General features: G+C 51.2%; 1 protein-coding gene across 1 annotated transcript in view; it reads right to left on the reverse strand.

Annotated features, from left to right (window-relative positions):
- Positions 1–6,255: 6,255 nt before the first annotated feature.
- The window catches only part of Kpnb1 (karyopherin (importin) beta 1), a 32,611-nt gene continuing 17,793 nt past the window's right edge, over positions 6,256–21,073 (reverse strand). The window contains exons 11-22 of the mRNA XM_005394271.2: positions 19,820–20,011; positions 19,027–19,157; positions 17,292–17,439; positions 16,574–16,645; positions 14,251–14,395; positions 13,080–13,162; positions 12,472–12,579; positions 12,020–12,163; positions 11,792–11,897; positions 10,941–11,055; positions 10,184–10,345; positions 6,256–9,248 (exon numbers count right to left, since the gene is read on the reverse strand). Coding sequence (XP_005394328.1) covers position 9,248; positions 10,184–10,345; positions 10,941–11,055; positions 11,792–11,897; positions 12,020–12,163; positions 12,472–12,579; positions 13,080–13,162; positions 14,251–14,395; positions 16,574–16,645; positions 17,292–17,439; positions 19,027–19,157; positions 19,820–20,011 — 1,407 coding nt within the window. The 3' untranslated portion in view covers positions 6,256–9,247. The remainder of the gene's footprint in view (positions 9,249–10,183; positions 10,346–10,940; positions 11,056–11,791; positions 11,898–12,019; positions 12,164–12,471; positions 12,580–13,079; positions 13,163–14,250; positions 14,396–16,573; positions 16,646–17,291; positions 17,440–19,026; positions 19,158–19,819; positions 20,012–21,073) is intronic.

Genomic DNA, 21,073 nt, shown 5'->3' on the forward strand with positions numbered 1-21,073 from the left:
TGGCGCGGGGGCGCTGCCGGGGCGGCGCGGGGCGCGGGGGCGTCTGCGCCTTCGGCCTCGGCTGTGCCTCCGAGGAGGGACGGGGCGATGAGTTGATTTGTATTTGTTTTTATTATTCTTATTTTTTCTCTTTGCTTGTTAGACCTCCCCAGTCTGAGCTCAGAGCAGGGGGCACTGCTGCGATCCTACACTGACCAGGGGTACAGAGGAGAAAGCAGAGATTTGTAACTTGGAAAGGGAGAGTGAAGAGGTCAGATGTTCAATTAGGGAACAGGACCGCCCCCCACGCCCCCGCAATCACGCACAAGCTTGCACAGGCCAGAGAAATGAGCAAACAGCACATTTCACCCTTTCCTCAAAAATTATCCCAGCACCTGCCACACTACTGAGCAGGAGACCCAAGTTTTTGCCACTTTGCGGCTGTGTGACCTTGGGCACGTTCCTGCCCCTCGACTTAGCCTGGAGATGCCGGTGACCGCTGCCCTCATCCGGGAGAGCGGAGGTCAGAACTAAAGGCCTAGCGGGTGTGAATGACTCGTATGCACCCGGACTGCAAAGCGCAGCGAAGCAGGCCGGCCTGATGGAACTGGAGGGCCCCACACGGGGCACAGGCTGGGGAAGGGGCTCGGCGCGGCCTGCGAAGCTGCTGGGGACCGCGGAGCCTGCCTGTCTGGCCCTTCTGGACCTAGGGTGCATCGGAGAGGGCTCTTGCGCTTGTGACCACGGAGAAGCACCGGCAGTGCCGGGTACCCCTCTATAAGGACACTGGGCCGGAGTTAGCGGTGCCCCCTGGACTGGAGTCTTTTCTCCAAGGGGCGGGGTGCCCTGGCTTCCTTTGCCTGCTGCTGCTGCTGGCGTGCGCCCTGTAGTGGCTGAGGCACTCACTGCCCCAGCTGTTTCTGGTGAGCGGCCTACCCGCTGGAGTGCAGGGGGCATCAGTCACGCTGAGGGCCCCCAGGTCAAGGTAGGGTTCTCTGAATGGCAAAACAGGAGCCCAGACCAGACTGAAGGCCAGGGCCAGAGGGACAAGGTTTGCTGGGGTTGTCTCTGGGTCTCCGGGGTGGACCCCCAGTGAGTCCTCCCTTGCTGAGAGAGGCCTTGGGTGGGGACCTCCAAGCCCCTGTCCTGGTGTCCTCGGCCCTGATTGCTGCCTGCTTGTTCACAGGAAGGCCCAGGGCAGTTGCCCGGCAGGGTGCAGCCAGTGGCCCATGCCGAGTTCTCGGTGGCAAAAGCCCCAAAGCGATTATGCCTGGCTTGGGTCCCTCCAAACCTGCCCTTGCTCCCTCCTCCGTGCTGGGCAGAACCTCAGAACCCTCCCCCTGCCTCTGTTCTACTGCTCTGAGGGCTGCACCTGTGTCCTTCTGACTGTGTGTCCCCAAGTGTCCCATCCACATCTGTGCTGTGCCAGGTGCTAGCGATTCACGGATGCAGATGTCTCCCTTGCCCACATGGAGCTTACATTCTGGTAGAGTCAGAAAAATGAAAAATGAATATGATTCTGAAGCAGTAAGGCAATTGCAGATTCTAATAAAGGTCTGGGGATGCAGCCCACATCTGAAATCCCAGCACTCTGGGAGGCTGAGGTAGGAGGATCAAAAGTTGGAGCCCAGCCTGGGGACTTAAGGACTTAGTGAAACAATGCTTCAAAATTTTAAAAATGTAAAAAGAGACAAGGATAGTGGTGCACACCTGTAATCCCAGCACTTGGGAGGCTGAGGCAGGAGGATCATTTCGAGTTTGAGACCAGCCTGGGCTACAAAATGAGCTCAAGGCCAGCCTGAACTGCATATCAAGACCCTGTCTCAAAAAGGCAAAAAAGCCGGGGGTGGTGGCACATGCCTGTAATCTCAGCACTCGGGAGGCTGAGACAGGAGGGTCGTTGTGAATTCGAGACCAGCCTGGGCTACAATGTGAGCTCAAGGCCAGCCTGAACTACATAGCGAGACCCTGTCTCAAAAAGACAAAAAAAAAAAAAAAAAAAAAAAAAAAGGGAAAAGAGTGGGGATGTAGCTCAGTGGAAAGGCCCTGGATTCAATACACAGCTCCAAAAATATTGTGATAAAGGGTAAAAAGGAATAAGATTAAATAAGGAGAGCAGGATCTGTTTCAGAGTCATCCAAGAAAGGCTCTTGATGAGCAGGCATTAAAGGAAACCCTAGGGCAGTGGTGATGACCCTACGGCACTGTACTGCAGTTGGCTGTTATGATTGAAAGCTCTGCAAGGTTTCCGTCATTGTCCTGGAGGGTAAGGGTGTTTGCTGAGTGAATAAAGGAATGAAATCACGTAATTTGAGAATGGTTGGTTCCCCTCTCTGAGAAAACTGGACACTGGTATGAATTCATCCCAAGACTCCAAACATTTATTTATTTGAGACAGGGTCTCTCTATGTGTTTCCAGCTGGCCCCAAACTCAAGGCGATTCTCTTGTCTCAGCCTCCTGAGTGCTGGGATTTCAGGTGTGTGCTACTACACCCACCTGAGACCTGGTATGTGTCCAGGCTCATCATGGTGGAGATGGAAGCAGGTAGAAAGCATCGTCAGGGGAAGTGAGGCGGCGCTCGGGTAGGAGAGTTGGGGGGATGCTGGCCTCCCCAGGGTAGGAAGAGGGGAGCCCCTGCCCACTGTTGTCGAGTAGGAGAGACAAGTTTCCTCATGGAAACCCTCGGGGAGCCTCTCCCACTGCCGTGACCTGCCGTGGAGAGACTTTGTTTTTCCTGCCATTCTTGCCTGCAGAGTAGGAGGAGGTGGCATTAGACTGAATCAAAATAAAACCCGGATGACTCAAACAGAATCCTCCGGTGGGCAGGGACATTGATTGGACGCATGTGACAACCTGGATCTGGTGCCATCACCCCCACCTCACCCCGATCCAGGCCTTAAGAATCAGGGCCACTGAGACCCATTGGGAGGCCCCAAGTGGAGGTTAGTATAGAGGGGGACTCGCTCCTGCAGCAACACCCCAAGTTCCCACAGAGGTCATGCACAGCTTCTAATTGCGTGAGCAGGATTTGGGAGGAAATAGGGGGTGTTGTCTGTTTTTCCTTATACTCTACATATGCTTCATTTTCTCCACAACCATGTTCACTTCTGTCTCCAAAACAAGTTTTACTTTTTGTGTTTTGCAGTGCGAGCAACTGGACCCAGGGCTCACACATGCTAGGCAAGCACTCTATCATTTACTTTTTTTTTTGTCTTTTTGAGACAGGATCTCACTATGCAGTCCAGGCTGGCCTTGAACTTGCAACGATCCTCCTGCCTCAGCCTCCCCAGTGCTGGGATGGCAGGCATGTGGCATCATATGCAACACCACTGAGTTACATTCTCAGTCCCAAGTCATACTTCTTGACCAAACTGTACTGAGCCGGATGTGGTGGTGCACAGCTGTAATCCCAGCACTGTGGAAGGCTTGGGCAGGAGGGTCACAAGTTGAAGCCCAGCCTCGGCAACTTAGTGATTTTGTGAGACCCTGTCTCTTTTTTTTTTGGTACTGGGAATGGAACTCAGGACCTTGAGCTTGCCAGGCAGGCGCTTACGCCACTGAGCTATATCCCTGGCCCTTAGACCCTGTCTCAAAAGAAAAAAATTTAAAAAGGGCTGAGGGCATAGTTCAGTGTAATGGTCCTGGGTGCATTCCTCAGTACTGGGGGGAAATATGTATAATATTGAATTATTGGATACCTGTTACGTATTATCCATCAGAATAAGAGCTCCATAGGAAAGGGCTAGTTCAGTGTTGTACCCTGTGCCTTGTATGTGTCTTGACACAAGTAGCTGCCTATTAATTGATCAGTTAATCAGTCCATGTTTGAGGCCCCATGCCAAGAGCTCCGTACGCATTACCTTCACTGGGATCCATTCTACAAATGGGGAAATTGAGAATCTGAAAAGTTTCTGAATTTTCAAGGTCAAACTCGAAAGACTAAAATTGAGCCGGGCATGGTGGGGACGCTGAGGCAGGAGGATCGTTTGTTGTGAGTTCGAGGCCAGCCTGGGCTACAAAGTGAGCTCAAGGCCAACTGGAACTGCATAGTGAGACCGTGTCTCAAAAAGACAAAAAATAAAATAAAATCGTGTGAAGGATGTGGTTAGAAAAAGCAGGTCCCAATCCTGGCTCTGGGGAGCTTGTCTGAGTGGAGACTTCTGAGCTCTCCCCAGTCAGGGTGCGGGGCGGGCTGTCCCTCTGCAGCCACAAGCCGGTCAGCTGCCGAGCTGAGGCACACTTTCCTTTCAGACAAGAGGACATTTCACATGGGGAACTTATTTCTGCCGGGGAACTTATTGCAAGGGGCACCTGGGAGAGGGACTGCTTGTCAGGCTCCCAGGCCTGTCTGTGTAGCAGGGCATCTGCTGACGGGCCAGGGTAATCAGCTGTGAGCTTACTCAGCGGCCCTGTGGCCTCTCTGGCCACCAGCCACCCTTCCCCCAGCCTGGTCCCCAAAAGCCAGCACAGGAAGATGGTTTAGATCCAATTCCAGTTAGGAGGAAGTTGGCTTTCAGTGAGCATTCTCTCTCTCTCTCTCTCTCACACACACACACACACACACACACACACACACGCCCTCCCTCCCTCCTTCCACTGAGCTGTTTGGCAAGCCAGGCGTGGTGCTACTCACCTGTAATCCCACCACTCTGGGAGGCGGAAGGATTGCAAGTTTGAGCTCAGCCTGGGCAACTTCACAAGACCCTGTCTCAAAATACACAGGGGGGCTGGGGATGCAGCTCACTCAAAAGCCCTGGTTCAATCCCTGATGTGGAGGTGGGCACAGCCCAAAGGCTCATGACAGACTTACAAGGAAGCTCACTGAGCTGGGGCACAGGCGCACCTGGGGGGCCGGTGGGGGCAGCCTGTGTGCCTCTGGGTAAGGCCCTTCGGCCTGCATGCTTGCCCCATCTGTAAAATGGACGGAAACAGCGCCCCTGGCATCAGGTGAATGCAGACTCCATTCATCACCCTGTAGGTGTGCATTTCGGGCCTGGCATCTGGTGAGCACATAAAACGGCCTCCACGTAAATAATGGCTAATTACTAACTCTCTTCCCGTTCCACCAATTAACCCAAGGTTAAGAGGCCACGCAGACATCATCCAGCGGAGGGGAAGGGCTGCGGGCCCGGCTCGCCCGGTTCCTCTGACACCTGCGGTTCCCGGGTTTCCGGGTGCCGGCCCTCCCAAGACCAAGGGACAGCGCCGCGGAGACTCTGAGCCGTACTGACACGCTGTTAGTTCAGCCCAGACTCACCGAGGCCACCGCCCGCTGTATGCGGCCCTGGGCTGGGCATACGGTGTAAGACAGCCAGGGTCACCAGTCAGGGAGCCTCTGTGGGACTGGGAAAACCAGAGACAAAGCGGGTGAGTGTAGAATCCGCTTCTAGACAGTGCTGGCACAGTCGGCACAGCCTGGGCACATGGCACGGGGACGCGTTTGCAGTGCTGCGGTGCCCACAGCATCAGCCCGAGGCAAATGTGTGCAAAGCTTGGGGCACGGGAGCAGGCAGAGCGGGGTATCTGTGACTCGCCCGGGGACTCCTCCTTTGTGGCCATTCCTACAGTGGTGCTGCTGGCCCCTAGGTTGTCCTGAGAACATCAGTGGAGGTGACCTGACACCTCAGTGTGCAAGCTGTCCCGCGCTCGAGTGGGGCACGCTGGCTCGGCTGAGGCCATGTGGCTGGAGCACTGCTGCGGAGCGTGCGCTGGGGGCGGGATAGCTCCGGGGTCCCTGGAGCACTGACGCCCATCGCTGCGGCTGCTCAGGATTTTATGCAGAATTCTAAGCTGCTTCCTTAAGCCAGTCATCTCCAAAGTTGGGCAGAAAAATACTAGAACTTCTATTTATAGTTAACTCATATAATTGCTTTTGAATTTCTTTGTCTTGATTATACAAGTAGTATAGCCAAGTAGTACAGTAGTAGTACAAGCACGTAACTTACTTATCAATGAGCAAGAATGCGACCCGACCTCACCCTGACCGCTACGGTGGGAAGGTCAAAGGCACTCAGGCAGGCCACTGAGGTGGCCCTCGCTTGCTTGCCCAGTGTACACTAAAAAAGCCCAAACCACGGCCTCCCCGGTGCCCCCGCAGGTGCTGCTGTGGTGCAAATCCCGACCAGACCTCCTGGCCACTAGCAGGGACACGTGCCCATCCCTCCCAGGTGCAAGCCCTGCTCCCCGCCCACCACCGCACCCCGCCTCCTTCCCAACCCTCCACTGCACCTCAAGAGGTGACACCATCTGGAACAAAGAAGAGCCGCAGCAAAAGGTTGAAAATAAAAATAAAGCGGACTTTATTTAGAAGATAAAGGTGGTGGTATCAGTTTTGGTTAATAAAGTCGGGCTCAAGTGTTTTAACAGGTCTTTAATGCCATCACACAGACTGGCATGCCAAAGGCATTCTGAATGCCAATTACAGATTGAAGATGTTTCCAAAACCAAGACGCTATCGAAAGCTGATGGAGTTTGGATTTCTCTTAAGGTCGGACTAACACGCTTCTTAAATAGGAAGAGTAAATAGACTGCTTGGTTCTGAAAGTTAAAACACTATACTGAGCAATTCCCCGCCCTTTCTCCACAAGTCCCTAGGGCAGTATTATAGTCACCTCTGACAGCTAAAATGTCAACAGTTCAACAGAGGGGGGGCTGAAGGGAACCAGAGAGAATGAAGAGCAAAATTAATAAGTGTAACTGTATCGGCAGCTGCCACTCGTGGCAAACCGAAGTCTAGTCCGATGCCCATTTTCTTCACATTTGCACCGACATCTTCCCAAGCAGACGGTAAGGACATTCTGGAAGGAATGTGCCGAGACTAGGGTGGAGGGACGGGAGCGCTTCGCATCCAGTCACGGCGGGTGGGGCCGAGGGCGAAGGACAAACACCCAGGCTGTGGCGAGCCCACCAGCCGGAGGGAGCTAGCAAAGAGGACTAAACGCATAACCAGTGCAGATGTCTACAAGGCACCAAGACCACAATCCAACCAGCTCATCTCCTCCTCTCCAGCAGGGAAGGAGCTGGGAGAAAGCGTGCACAACAGCTCGCATCAACTGCTCCCCTGGAACAAAACACGACAAAGCACACGCGAGGTTTTGCTTTCGTTACGGTTCTCGGTGTTCTTTATTCTCCTGCTGCTGTCTAGCTAAGCAGCCCACACAGGACAGAAATGGGTAGCACTGAGGAATGATCAGATTATTTTTCTTTCCCCAATATTCCTGCCCCCTCCCTAAGCCCTGCCCCAACCCTATCTGCTATCAGGAATGGTTAGTCTATCAACCTCTTCTGAGAGAAACTAAGATAGAAACAAGGCATTAGAGGACCAGACCTCTGCAACAGGGCTTAGGAGCTGGTGTTCCCGGTCACAATGGAGCGGCTCTCCTTCAAACACCTGGATTTTTTTTTTTTTTTTTTGTACACTGGTTCATAGATCGGCACTTGACTTTGAACCTGGCACCAAAAGGCACAATATCTGATACCCTGTACAAGAGCTATTAGACGCAGCTGTGTGGGTGAGCCAGGCCGAGCCAGTCCCACGTAGGAACAAAGGCCTGGGTGGGGAGGGATGACACAAGCAAGAGATGGAGAAAAACACAAGCCTGTACTTCTCGCTACGATGGGGACCAAAGTGGGAATGAGGTCCTGTTTTCAACCCTCCAATTAACCAGGAAGCCACTGAAAACCTCCTTGGTGTTTTCTGAGGCAGCATATTCAAGACGCAAAAAACTCCTCGTATCTGCAAAACGCAAAGGGGACCAAAGCTCACTGCCATCCCTTCTTATTGCTGAGATTCTAGAATTCAGGGTGCCCTGCTCCCCTTGTAAAAGGGAAATGGTCTGATTTATGATCATCACAGCACATCACACTTTTACAAAAGTACTAAAGCGTGTGAGTAGGGGAATGTTTGACACCATTTTATTAATCTTCAACTTCAGTGGAAAAACAGAACCCTTTTCAAGCGCCATTTCATTGCAAAGAGTTCTAGTCAGCGTGTGTAGACAAGCACACGTTCTCCTTGCTCTGCTTTTTGTTTTGTTGGTTAGTTGGTTTTGAAAGTGCAGCAAGAGACCAATACCACATTGTAGTCAATCAAATAAGAGAACAGAAGGCCAAGCAGTTTCCAAATGGTTATTTTATCAGATTGTTTGCACATTAAATTTATCCTCATTTGCAATCCAAAATAGTTACCTGAAGTTGGCTGCTCTGTGTGTCTATTTACTTTTATTGTGTATCTGTCTGCTAAAGTCTTTGGCACAATTGTTCTGGGGGGCATTCAGACTGCCACAATACAAGCCAGGAGAGAGCTCTGATTTTGTGCTGCCAATTTTGCACATTTAAAATTTGGTTTGGGCTGTGGCTTTTCTGTCTTTGAAGTCTGCATGTTTATTTTTCTCTATCCTCTAACTCGAGTTCTCTTTCTCCCCCCTCCCCCCTTCTACATTCACAGTTGAGCCATATTATCAGGAAAGGCGCCTTAAGGGAGAGACCAGATAGGAGTTCTGACCCTTGGTCAGTGTTTCCCCTAGAATAATTAAAAAAAAAAAAAAAAAAAAAAAAAAACAAAACCCAAACCTAAAGAGCGTCTTTCCTTTTTCTTTTTAAACATCTCTTGTGCTGCATCAGTAGACAGAACTTCGGTTAGTTTATGAAATGCAACATCTAACCCTTGTTTTCTGGGGAAAAGAAACTGCAATGACTTGAAGTTGAGAATGTGGATACCGCTGCACTCACACACACTCATTCTCAGACCGCAAAGCCCCTCGCCCTCCGCCTCCTGCCAGGCACGCGACAGGACCGCGTAGCAAAGGGACAGCGAAGGCGGGCTTTCGACCCAGGCTCGCTTTCTCCTCAGTAGCACAGGCCAGGCTGCCTTTACAACACAGCACCACAGCTGAGCCCAGTCCCTCCTTTTCTCCCAAACCAGCCACTCCACTCGGCACCGGCCACAAGACAGAAAAGCTAGTCCTAGCCTCCCCTGGGAAGAGACAGCTTTAACAAGCCAGCAGATCCATCGCTCCTCTCCTCCAAGACGGCCGACGTCGGGGTTTCCTAGAAGTCAGTGCTTACTTAGCTCACTAACAGCGCTGCTGGTGGCTGCTGCGGCGGCTGCTGCGGCAGGATTTTCAATGTGGTGTGTTTTCAAGCCTCACTCACTCATCCTCTCACTCCCAAACACTCAGCATCCGTGCACACTCCTCACTTCCGGGTTTTTCAAAAGATTGGAGATTTCCAGTGGGGGTCTCAGGTTATCATCCCAATGGTACCAGATCTAGAAACAGACAAGGAAGAAAGGTTAATTCTGAGAGCACACAGGCCCAGCACAGCCCAAATACCCAATTCCTGCAAAACTTAGGGTTCCCCGGCCTGAACGGGATCGGCCAACCGCACTTCCTGTGTGCCACCCATCTGCTCTCACTGCATCCACACCAGATGGTAGGGGAGCAAATAAAATTCCCATGGCCAGCTTTACTGGGACGCTTATAGCCTAAGAGTAGTCAGGGGTGGCGGGTGGCGACTATGTCCCAAAGCCGGGATTAGACAACCAAGACAGGGTTATCACCAGAGGGAGGACTTCAGCAATGTCCATGAGCTCTGTAGTAAAGAGACAAGGCCAGCTGAGGGGGTGCAGGCCTGGAACCCCTGCACCCGGGGACCTGAGGCAAGAGAGGGCCAGCATAGGCAACTTAGCAAGAATCTGTCTCCAAATGAAAATGAAACGAAGAGCTGGGGATGTAGCTCGGTGAGGGACCTGGGTTCAACCTCCGACACATACCAAAAAAACCCCCAAAACCAGAAGAGAGTGGCCAAAGGCATAGCTCAGGGTAGAGTACTTGGCAAGTGCAAAGCCCTGGGTTCAACCCTTGATGCTCCCCCTACTGGGGGGCACAGGAAACACAGCAGAAGCGCAGCAGAGGATTATGGGAGAATGCCTTTGCCAAGGGGCTTCCTGGGGCCCAAAACCTTTCAGGAATTTCATCCTGGCCTTTGTAAGTTCTGTGGTCTATCACCATGAGGAGTCAAACATTTGGCTTAAGGAAAGCCTGAGACTGTCAGACTGCTACTAGAACAAAGGGCTGGCTCAGAAGCTCCTACGCGGGAAAGAGTACAAACAAAACACACAAAGGCAGCCCTTGCGGAAGAGCCTAAGGAAAACATTCCCCACCCCAGACAGCGGGACAGAGGCCGGTGGAGACAAGCGTTTACCAAGCTTGGTTCTTCAGTTTCCTCAGTTCTTTAGTTGCCCATGTCGCAAGGGTTTTCGCTTTGTTAGTCTTCGATCTCCGTCCTTCAGTTAACAGTTCATGGATCATTGGCCTAGCTTCTACTAATTTCAGTACATCCTTCCCGAACGCGGTACATAAGTCCCTGTGCAAACAACACACCTGAGGATGAGCTCCTGGCCCACCCTGACCGGCACCCTGTTCGGAGCCTGCCAAGCAACAAGGAGCCACTACAGACTTCTTAGCATTCACTTACTTCTTAGAAGTGGAGGGGATTTTAGAGATAAATTGGGTCTGAAGTGGCACGAGGACTTGCCCAAGGTTAACCAGCTAATAATTCACAGTAGAAAAATCAGAACCAGCATCCAGGTCTTTGAACTGAAGACCAGTGTTTTTCTAGAAATGCTCAAATAGAGCACCACTGAACAGATGCAACTTGTTGCCCAACGTCGGGGTCTAGTGGGGAGAGTGGCAAGCTCTGCAGGTTGGAAGGAATCACCCTTCACTCAATAGTACCCACAACGTGACTCTATGGGCTCTAGAAGGACATCTCCGGGCCTGGAGGGTAGCACAATGGGAGAGCACTTGCCTAGCATACGTAAGGCCCGGGGTTCAAGCCCTAGTACCACTACCACCTGCCACAGAAGTAGGCTGGTGATGCCATGTGTGCCGCCCTGCGCCCTTCTCACCTTCCCTGAATATCGAGCTCTGTTCAGCCACTGGAAGCAGGTGTAGCTTACCCTATGAGGCCAGCAGCGCAGGCTACTACTCCATCTGTGTGATCCTCGTCTCCAGCAATGTGGTCAATGAAAGATAGAATAAATTCTACTCTTGGCTGTACCAGCATCACATCCGCTACAGAAGAAGGAGAAGGGGTAACGAAGCTGTCCCGTATTTTGCAGGACCATACCTGTTCTCAGAATCTTCTACTACTCTATCCGTCACCAGGGTTCCCCCGGCGGACACCAAACTATTCTTCCTCAGATTAGGATGTCGTTCTTCAAGTCAGTACAAGAAACAAATATTCCTCTTATATAAGCAGATACTGCAGCAAGGGAACAAATGGAACTCTCTCCCTGAGCCCTCCGTGATCAGGAGGTAAAGTACAAGTATCTCCCCCACTAGTAACAGCAACACTGCGGGGGCGGGTCGCTCAACAACTGCTACTGTGGTTGGTACAAAAGCGATCAGCACTTTTGCTACGTTTTTTTCTAAACAGCCTAGCTGGATCCCGTTTTCTGCAATGCTCAAGAAATTCAAGATAGCCAGGTGGGGTGGTGGACGCCTGTAATCCCAGTACTCAGGAGGCCAAGGCAGGAGGATCACTAGGAATTCGAGGCCAACTTCAACTACAAAGGAAGACCCTATCTCAAGGAAGAAACAAAGCAATGGGAGACAGCCAGGTGTAGTGGTACATGCCTATGCAATTCTAGCACTGGGGAGGCTGAGGCAGGAGGACAAAGCACAGAAACATGACAACCTACACCTTGCCCACACTACTCGCTTCATGAGGACCCTGCCTCCCTCCTCTCCTGAGCGGCAGTTCACATGCACAGTGGCCAGGGACTAGGGGCATGGGCCGGATACTCACGGTGCACATTCTCCTGGTCTCCCTTCAGTCCCTGCACAATGCCGGTGTAAGCTTCCAAGCAGCCTTCTCTGAGCTCGTTGAGATAATCCACCATGTCATAGTCCGACTGAAAGAGACAGCACAGCAAACCTCTGTCACACCCGTCACCTGCAGGGCTTTGTTGGCCCAAAGTCCTTCTTCTCCCGTGAGAGCTGGACTTCAAGAGTAGCGTAACAGCACCGACCTTACCTTGTCCACCTGGGCTTGGGAGGCCTGCTGCAGAGTATTCAACACAACCTCTAGGTATTTTTTAAACTCTCCACCGATCGCAAGGGCAATATCACCAAACACCGACAGAATCTGCGGCTTCACAGACCTGTGGACATTCTCATTCTGGCAAGAATAAAAACAGTGAATTAGTAAGTGTCAAAAAATCCACTTGGTCCAGAGACTCCAGAAACTTTGCATGTACACAAAAATTAATGGCTACTGTTGGATAGTGAGATGAAATATTTTCCTTTCCTTTGAACTTTCTTTCCCCCGCAAATAAGAGCACAGTCCTTTACACGACTTCATGAACTGTAGAATATATGAAAATAAACAATTCTCTCCTTTGGAAGCCCCCAGTCAACATTCTGGGAACTTGTAGCTCTCCATGATGGTTCCGGACGCCTGGCTCGGTAGCAGCCTGAGACACTCACCCCCAAGTTTTCCAGTAGCAGCTGCATCACCTCGTCACAGAAAGGTAAGATGTTGGACTGGAGAGCCCGACACAGGTCTCCCACCAAGCCCACAGCTGCCAAACAAACCTGCAAGGGACCAAGCCGTCATCCCCACACAGAAAAGACTGCCTGCTGGGGTAGGTGTGGCTTTTACCCGGCCACTTTACCACCTGAACCCAGAATGAGTGATGTCCCCACCCACCCACAGCTGAGAGCAGTTAATTTTAACCACCAATAGGGCAGAAGGGAACTAAGACCACTGGAAATATCACCAAGGCTGCACAGTATTCCCCGGGGACAGCTGGGCAGAAGTAGGGTGGCAGTTTATTTATTTCTTTTTCCAGTACCGGGAATCAAACTGACAACCTCGCGCTTGCCAGGCAAGTGCTGTGCCGCTGAACTAAATCCCCAGCCCTGGGGTGGCGGTTTAAAGAGGGCTCTGGTTTTCAGGGTGCCAGCAGCACCTGTCTTTGTGCCAGAGTTACGATCAATCAGGGATGAGAATCTACTGAGGCCTGGGGCGTAGCTCAGTGCTGATTCCCAGCACCCCGGAAACCAAACAGATTCTTTTGACAAGCACACCCTACCTGGTACTCGGCATAATTCTTCAATCCAATGCCCAGGAAGGGTTTAAAGGCATCCATATACTTAAGGAATTCACCACCCAAGACTGTAATGAAACAAACTATTAACTGCTGACAGAAACACAGAACATCAGAAATGAGCCCAATAACCATCCTAATCTCCCCAAAACGTATTCATTCCGAGACAGGATGTTCATTCCACAGGACTCGGCCGCGGTCTGCACCACGGAACGTGAACGCTGTCTTGTGCAAGCCAAGTTTCTAACTACTGGGAGGACCCGCTTCTCATGCCCGGCACTACCAACCCTCCCCAGGATGGAAGGTCATTTCAGCTAAAGCGCAGTATGGCCCGAAGGAACGTCAGGGTGAATTCCGAGCTGACTGAGCCTAGAATAAGCCTCTGGTCCCCACCTCTCCGGTTATAATGTTTCTAGCTCTGCCTGAGGGCCCCAGGCAGTTCCTCCCATAGGGTTCAGCAGGCCCCACAGCCACCCCAGAATTAACTTCCTCGTCCTTTCCAGGTGGTTACAGGCTGTCAGGCCCACTGGCCACACACTTTTTATGGTCCTCAGGAGGGCGTCCTTAGGGAGTGGCTTCAGTAACATGCTCCTAAGTCCTCCTGAAGAAGCACTGCAGGCTTCTTAAGTGCTCCACCATGTGCTGAGCGGCCCTTTACGGAGTATAAGTCACACATGCCCCCCTATCCAGCCAGACATGGAACCATCAGAAATTCGCTGAATGCCTAGAAATCACTCGAGGCTGCATTACACCCCACATAAGCACGACGATGCATCAGGTAACCCGAGTCCCAAGCTACAACCAAACCAGGAAGCGCTGGGTGGCAGAAGAGACCCAGAAACTTGCCTCCTCCATTCTTGATAGGAGTCAAAGCTCACTAAAACAAGTTGAGTTTAATGGAAAGATTTTGAAGGAACACAAATTAGGTAAGTCTCCCCCAAAAACCTTGCGCTTGCCAGGCAGGCGCTGTGCTGTTGAGCTAAATCCCCAGTGCCCCCCCTTTTTTTTCATTAGGATTAAGCTTGATCTGGCTACGAACCGACTCATGACCCAGCGAAGAACCCAGTGAAGAACCATTTTCCGCAGACACTTTCAAGGCCCTGACTACACCCGCCCCGGCATCCCTTCCCCTCTCCTGCCCTGCCCTGCCACCGACCTTCCACCAGCGTGCTGACGGCCATCAGGGCATCCTCTTGCACACCCCCGGAGCCAGCGGTGCTCTGGAACATCCTCAGGAGGGAGGCCATGACCACGTCGGAAATCTGCAGGGCATCCTGGTGCTGTACCTTCCGCAGAACATTCTGTGAGAGGAACAAGGGTTTGGCAGCTATTAATTCCAGACCCTCCAATCTAAACACTGCACCTGTTCTTCCGAAGTCAATGAAGTCGCTGGAAAGGCACAAACTACAATAAAACATGATCTAATCCTCCCTGGAGCAGAGCCATCTCCTCTTTGGCATTTGTGTCTGTCGGACAAAACTGTCAGTAACTGCTGTACCCTGGTCTTAGAAGAGTGATTTCAATTATTTCAGCATTAAAAGAGGTCATTTTAGGAATCTTACAAAGCACATCTAAAGCAACCTTTCTTACATCCTGACCCATTTATAGGCAATAGTCCAGAAAGTATGCTTTTGGTGTTTTTGTGTATAGCACTGGGGAGGGCCCTCTACCATTGAGCTAAACTCCTAGGCCCCTCTCTTTTTGTTTTTGTCTTTTTGAGACAAGGTCTCACTGTGTAGTTCAGGCTGGCCTTGAGCTCTTTGTAGCCGGGGCTGGTCTAGAACTCGCAACGATCCTCCTGCCTCAGCCTCCCGAGTGCTGGGATTACAGGGCTGCGCCACCATGCCTGGCTCAACCCCTTTTTATTTTAGACAAACTCTGGCTATGTTGTTCAGGGTGGCCTCCAACTTGTGATCCTCCAGCTTCAGCCTCCTAGCAGCTGGGATCACAGCTGTGTGACCACACCTGTTCGGAAATGGTCTTGGTAAAATGAAGCCAACCTGGTTCCCTCCGAGCCCACACATCCTCACCCATCACCCTCCTCTTCCTTTTGTTTGTTCGCTTCAGCTCCTGTCACTGAATTGCTCCTACATTTTATGTGGTGAGACGTGAGGCTCTTAACATTCATGCTTTTAAAAATGAAGTGTGGCGGGGAGTTCAGAGGTAAGACGCCCCAGTTAGATCACTGAATATTAAAACTGAACACCTATTTAAGCTTCAGGCAGTAAGTTCCCGAGTTTTCCTCTTGTCCTCTGCTAGCAAAGGGAACAGCTCCACAGCCACTTCCTACGCTGAGAGCCATTTTTTTTTTCCTTTTTCCCTAGTCTCTCTTTGAAAAGGACTCTGCTGTGAACACGAGGCACTGTGCATGCTGTAATAATATTAAAGCTCCTGACAGCAAATGTCTTAAAAGATGATGGCAGAAGCTCAGGCTGTATTTTCATCCAAGGGAGCCACAGCTGGGAACCAAATCTGACCCAGGCTTGGACAACCTCACACAAGCAAGACTAAAGGCTGCCAGCTGGACTGGCCGTCCAGCTGGAGGGACCAGCGTGCCAAGGGTGTGGGCCACCTGTGCAACTCTCCTTGAAGGAGGCGCTGTTGTCCCCATTTTGGCTGAGCCTGGCCCTATTTCCATATACTGAAGTGTGCACAGCTAGCTGGGACTTTTTCTTATCCTTTCAATTGGTTTTAAGCAATGCACATTGGTCGAGGTGCTGATGTGTCGTCTATGAAGCAAAGAGGACACAGCAGTGCTTCCCCGGCCCCTTAGCTCCCAAATGAACCGTGTGAGCCGGGGTGGGATAGAGAGCCATGTGCAGTGTGCTCCACGCTGTCAGCTGGGACCGGGCCTCCAGACAGAGGCTATGACTTCCCTGGGCATAAAAGATCACACATCAGAGCTGAAGCACTGACCCCAGAACACTGACTCTATCTCAGTTGTGTCATGCAGATTACTCTTTCTGCAGATCCTTCTCTCTGCATGTGCAGAGGGGATTTCAGGTCTCCTACCTAGCCCAGCTCACGGCACTCACCTACTTCCCATCATTCTCACAGTCACTCATCCTCAAGCCACTCCCTTCTTCACAAATTAATAAAACCCGGGTTCAGCCTTTGCTTGGTTAGCCATCCTTGCAACTGGACTCAGGACCCCCTGGCTCTCCACAACTACAAATATGCTTTAGTGTCTTATTTCTCGCCATGGGTTGCATTGGAAGTGGTAGATTGGAATGAACTCCCTAGAATTCTAGTAACTTGTCCATGGGATTACAAATATTAACTTCCTGGGCCGTGACGAGAACCGGGAAGGGTTCTCTATAGAGGGGCTTCCTTCCTGCCACTGAAGGGACACACTGGGCTTTCTGGGCACACGGAACCAAGGTGAGAAAGGCCTCTCCCAGTCAGCGTCACCCACACCCAGGTGCCCCAGCTCGTCACACGCAAACGGACAGCTAAGAAGTGTCAAGGGCCCGGCATACCTGAAGCGTTGCACAGAGTAAAGACTGAAGGTCATTAAACTGGATCCTGTCAGATGTACTCTGGATATGTGACTGCAAGAAAAGAAAATGGCATGTTCTCATGAAACCTTCCACTTTTGCTGGGGTTCCCAGGGACGTTAAAACCTTTACTAATGCCAGTGTAGGAAAGTGAACACACACACAGGCATGAGTAAACATGACAAGTGTAACAGGCATGAGTAAACGTGACAAGCAACACAAACATTAAGTGACAATGGTGTTTCTTTTCTTTTCTTTTCTTTTTTTGCAGTACCGGGGATCAAACTCACAACCTCGTGCTTGCCAGGCAGGTGCTTATGCCACTGAGCTATATCCCCAGCCTGGCAATAATTTTTGTTTCTTTCTTCTCCAAGTCAGGGTGTCTCACTTGGAGATACTACAAGGCTGGAGCTGAGGCCATAGCCCATTCCCCAGGCTGGACTTCAGCCCATGACAATCCTTCTGCCTCTGCCTCCCAAGTGCTGGGATTACAGGTGTGCTCCACCACACCCCGAGACAATGGTTTGTTTGGTTTGGTACAAACCAAAAACCAACACAGGGCCTTGCTCAAAGTTGTGCTTCTCACATGTAACTTTCTGAGGAAATATACACGTAAACACCGAAATAAAAGGTCGTAGCCCTGAAGGGACAGCTCTGCCACAGGACTGCCATCCTCCAGCAGACAGTGCTCACGTCTTACCTCCATCTGAAGCACCTGCTGCAGCCGCTCCATGATGACCAGAGTCGTTTTCTGGACTGCAGGGTAGCAGTCCTTGGCACTGTTCTTCACAATTTCCATGAGCGACTCATACGCAGAACTCCTCAGGTTGTTCTGGTGTCCGTCGGGTCTGTAAGGAACGTTTGGCAAAAACCTTTAAGCCTGAACTGCCTGGACTGACAACAAAGGATGGAAATGTTGCTACAGTGTGGATTTTTTTCCCCTTCTAAGATAAGGAAACCAAAAACTAACAAGACCGTGTACCTGGTTTGAGTCTGGCAATACAATATCTAAGAAACCAAATTCTAAAAGTCCTATGAGCCAGGTGTGGTAGTGCACGCCTGTAATCCCAGCACTCTCGAGGCTGAGGCAGGAGGACCCCTGCAAGTTCGAGGCCAACCTGGGATACAAAGTGAGCTCAAGGCCAGCCTAAACTGCATAGTAAGACCCTATCTCAAAAAAAGACAAAAAAAACCCCCCCAAAAAAACAAAAAAAAGAGTCCTGTGAGCCAATGGCTATGATTATGATGGCCTCCCAAACGGGTTAAAGTTCAGAATGACCCCCTGGGGAAAATGCTAAAATTACAGGGCGGAAATGGGTTAAGTGGCAAAGGACCATGTGGACATGTCAAGTGGTTGCCAGGTCGTTGTCATGGCTTAAATACAAACATTCCCCAAAGACTCATTCACTGAGGGTTTGATCCCAGTGCAAAGAAGTGCATAGGCAGGGCCTAGAGAGGCCCCCAGATCACCAGGGTTTTAACTTTACCAGCAGGTCAATCCACAGTGTTTTGGCGTGACTGCGAAGTGACGCAAACAGGGGGCAGAGCCTGGCTGAAGGGAGTGGATGGGGGTGACCCAGGGACTGACCCCTAACCCCCTCCTCTCAGGCTCTTACTCCCTGCTTCCTACACTTGATCTTAGCCAAAAGGCCGAGAAGCGATACTCCCTGCTTCCTGGCCATGAGGTGAGGTGTTTCTGCCTTTTCACAGGCCCCAAAGCAAGGAGCCACCAATCATGGACCGAAACCCCTGAACCTGGAAGCCAAACACATATCTTTCCTCTTCTGTGTTTTTTTAGGTCCTTAGTCACAGGAACAAAAAGCTGATTCACACAGTGACTATGAGGTAGACAGACCAACTTTCCTCACAGATCTGCAAGAGATGTCTATACAGACTCCTCAACAGAGCGAGGATGACTTAGCTCAGCATGGAGACTTGATGCTCCTGCCTTTCTCGAAGTTCACTTCGCTCACAGCTTCACTTGAGGTCACAACAAACAGCAATGATTAAAGGGTGCCCCCAAGTCACAGTCCCTTTCTACATCAACTATGTGAACACTCAGTTCTTCACCCAGCGTCACCAATGACAGCTGCTGACTTGGTGGCAGCTGCACCCTTCCTGAAGGGGCCGCTACTCTTTACACCACAGTCAAACTCGCGCTCTGATTAATCAGTGCAGCAAACTGAACACAACGCTCCACAATCACCCACTCTCTAGCAAAGAGACTTAGGTTTTCATGGTAAACCACACAACGCTAGACGAGACACAGTCTCCACTTATTTTTCCACCTCCCCTTTATTTAGACAAATAGTAAATCTCCAGAAAGTTCCCCTTTAATTCCTACGGGACGGACAAAGGCCCAGCCCATCCCGCTGCGTTTCTGTCCTGAGGGTAGCTGGAGGAAGCCCTCCCTCGCTCCCACAGGTGCCGCGTACCTGTCTGTGGTCTCCAGGAGCTTCTGAACTATGAGTTCAAATGAAGACGACAAGCAATAGGTGGCTGGTTCTTCTTGATCATCAGCTACATCAGCAGCTTCATAAGCAGCTTCAGCCAAACTGGAGAAAGCCTGAAATGCACACAGATTAGCATTAGTCCCGCGAGAACCGCCTGAGGGTCACCTCATTTCTCCCTAAGTTACATCCAACACTCAACAGTGTTCTTCTGCAACGAGCCTACAAATCAATGCTAGGAAAGGGCCCAGCTTTTCTTGGCCAAGGTACTCAAGAAAACATTTGATAGGCACCTTTATTCCCTCATGCTGTGTTTGTACAGCCTGGCAATCTGCAAGCCTGAGCAGCAGCGCACCGTGCCTAGCACCAGTGCCTGTCACTGTCCCTCCTTCTGCTCGGCTTCCATGCAGCCCACACCGGCCCAGCGGCTAGGCCACCTACGTTCCTTCCCTCCCACCCTCTTCTCTGCAGTGGCACTTCTTGCGGCCAACGACTTCACCTTAATCAAAACTGTGTCCCTAAGCAACTCAAGGAAGAAAAATCTCCCTGCTGGGTTACCACGGCTGCTCTAAGTGCTTCAGAACCAGGCACCGGGAGGGAGCGGCCCCCACAGGCGCCTGCAACTGGCATCTCCCCCCGTTTCAGTCCAAGAATTAGAAAGCCAACAGTATTCAGAAAAAGCCTTCCAGGAAAGCACATCCACCGCTCTCCCACACTGCCTACTCTCCTGCCAACGGCTCAGCCACGCTCCCATGTCACCGGGAACAGAATCCCTCACCCAGCACACGTTGGAAGCCACCCGGGGCTCGGCACTGAGCCCCTCAATCAGACACTGCAGCAGGGGCGCCAAGTAGACGTCGTTAATAGCGGCTTCAGGGAGCAGCTCGCAAATTCTGCCCACCGTCCACGCAGTTGTGTCTCGGACGACCACGCTGGGGTCTTTCATTAATTCTATTAGGGTGGGCATAGCCTGAAACACAGTAAGGAGAACAAGGCTGACAATCCATGTGGATGCCAGCTATGAGCAAACAGTGACGAAGGATGGGGCTTTAACTCCAAGACAGTCGTGAAACGTGATGTGCAAAAGCCCCGCACCGATGAAAAGTCTGGGTTGGGTCTCTAGCACTTCACGCGAAGTGACTCAGGTAGAGACTCCATGATGCAGCTCTGACAGCACCTGGCTACATCGTGCAACTGAGTTCCGTATGCACAAAACTCAATTATAATGCGTTACGTCCTTTCCATCAGCATCACATCAATGTCAGTCTCATCCAAAGCATGAAATAATTATTCTCATCAAAAATTGCAGAGTAGAGGCTGCATACCTAGAATCCTAGCTACTTGGGAGGCTGAGTGAGGCAGGAAGCTTTGAAGTTTGAGGCTAGGACAGGTACAAATTCCCTATGATGACTGTGATCATTATGTGTACCTCAAATGTACCAATAAATGTAATTTAAAAAATAAAGTTTGAAGCTAGCCTGGGCACCTTGGGAAGACATGATCTTCCCAAGGAAGAAGAGCTGGGCTGGGCAAGGCAGGAGGATCGCTGCTAGGTTGAGACCACCCTAGCCTACGGAGTGAGTTCAAGGCCAGCCTGAACTGCACAGCAAAACCCTGTCCCAGCAACCCTTCAAGACCTCTCCTGTCTCACGAGCTGTTCCTATTCCTTTGTTCCTTTTCTCCAATACATTTTCCTACTCCGATAAAACCCTGTCCAAAAAGACGGGGGGGGGGGGGGGGGGGAGCTGAAGGGAAGCTTAGCGTAGACTGCTTTACCAGGCAGCATGCAAAAGACCCCAGGTTCAATTCCTAATATAGTGGGGCCGGGGATGTAGCTCAGCAGCACAGCGGCTGGCTGGCAAGCAGAAGGTTCTGAGTTCAATTCCTGGTACTAAAAAACCCCACCTAATATAGTGAGAAAATAATAGAGAAATATAGGGGCTGGGGATTTAGCTCAGTGGCAAAGCGCCTGCCTGGCAAGCGCAAAGTCGTGAGTTCGGTTCCTGGTACAGGAGAAAAACCAAAAAAAAAA

Source organism: Chinchilla lanigera, unplaced genomic scaffold, assembly GCF_000276665.1.
Source record: "Chinchilla lanigera isolate Chin_1 unplaced genomic scaffold, ChiLan1.0 scaffold00050, whole genome shotgun sequence".
In the NCBI taxonomy this organism is placed as follows: domain Eukaryota; kingdom Metazoa; phylum Chordata; class Mammalia; order Rodentia; family Chinchillidae; genus Chinchilla; species Chinchilla lanigera.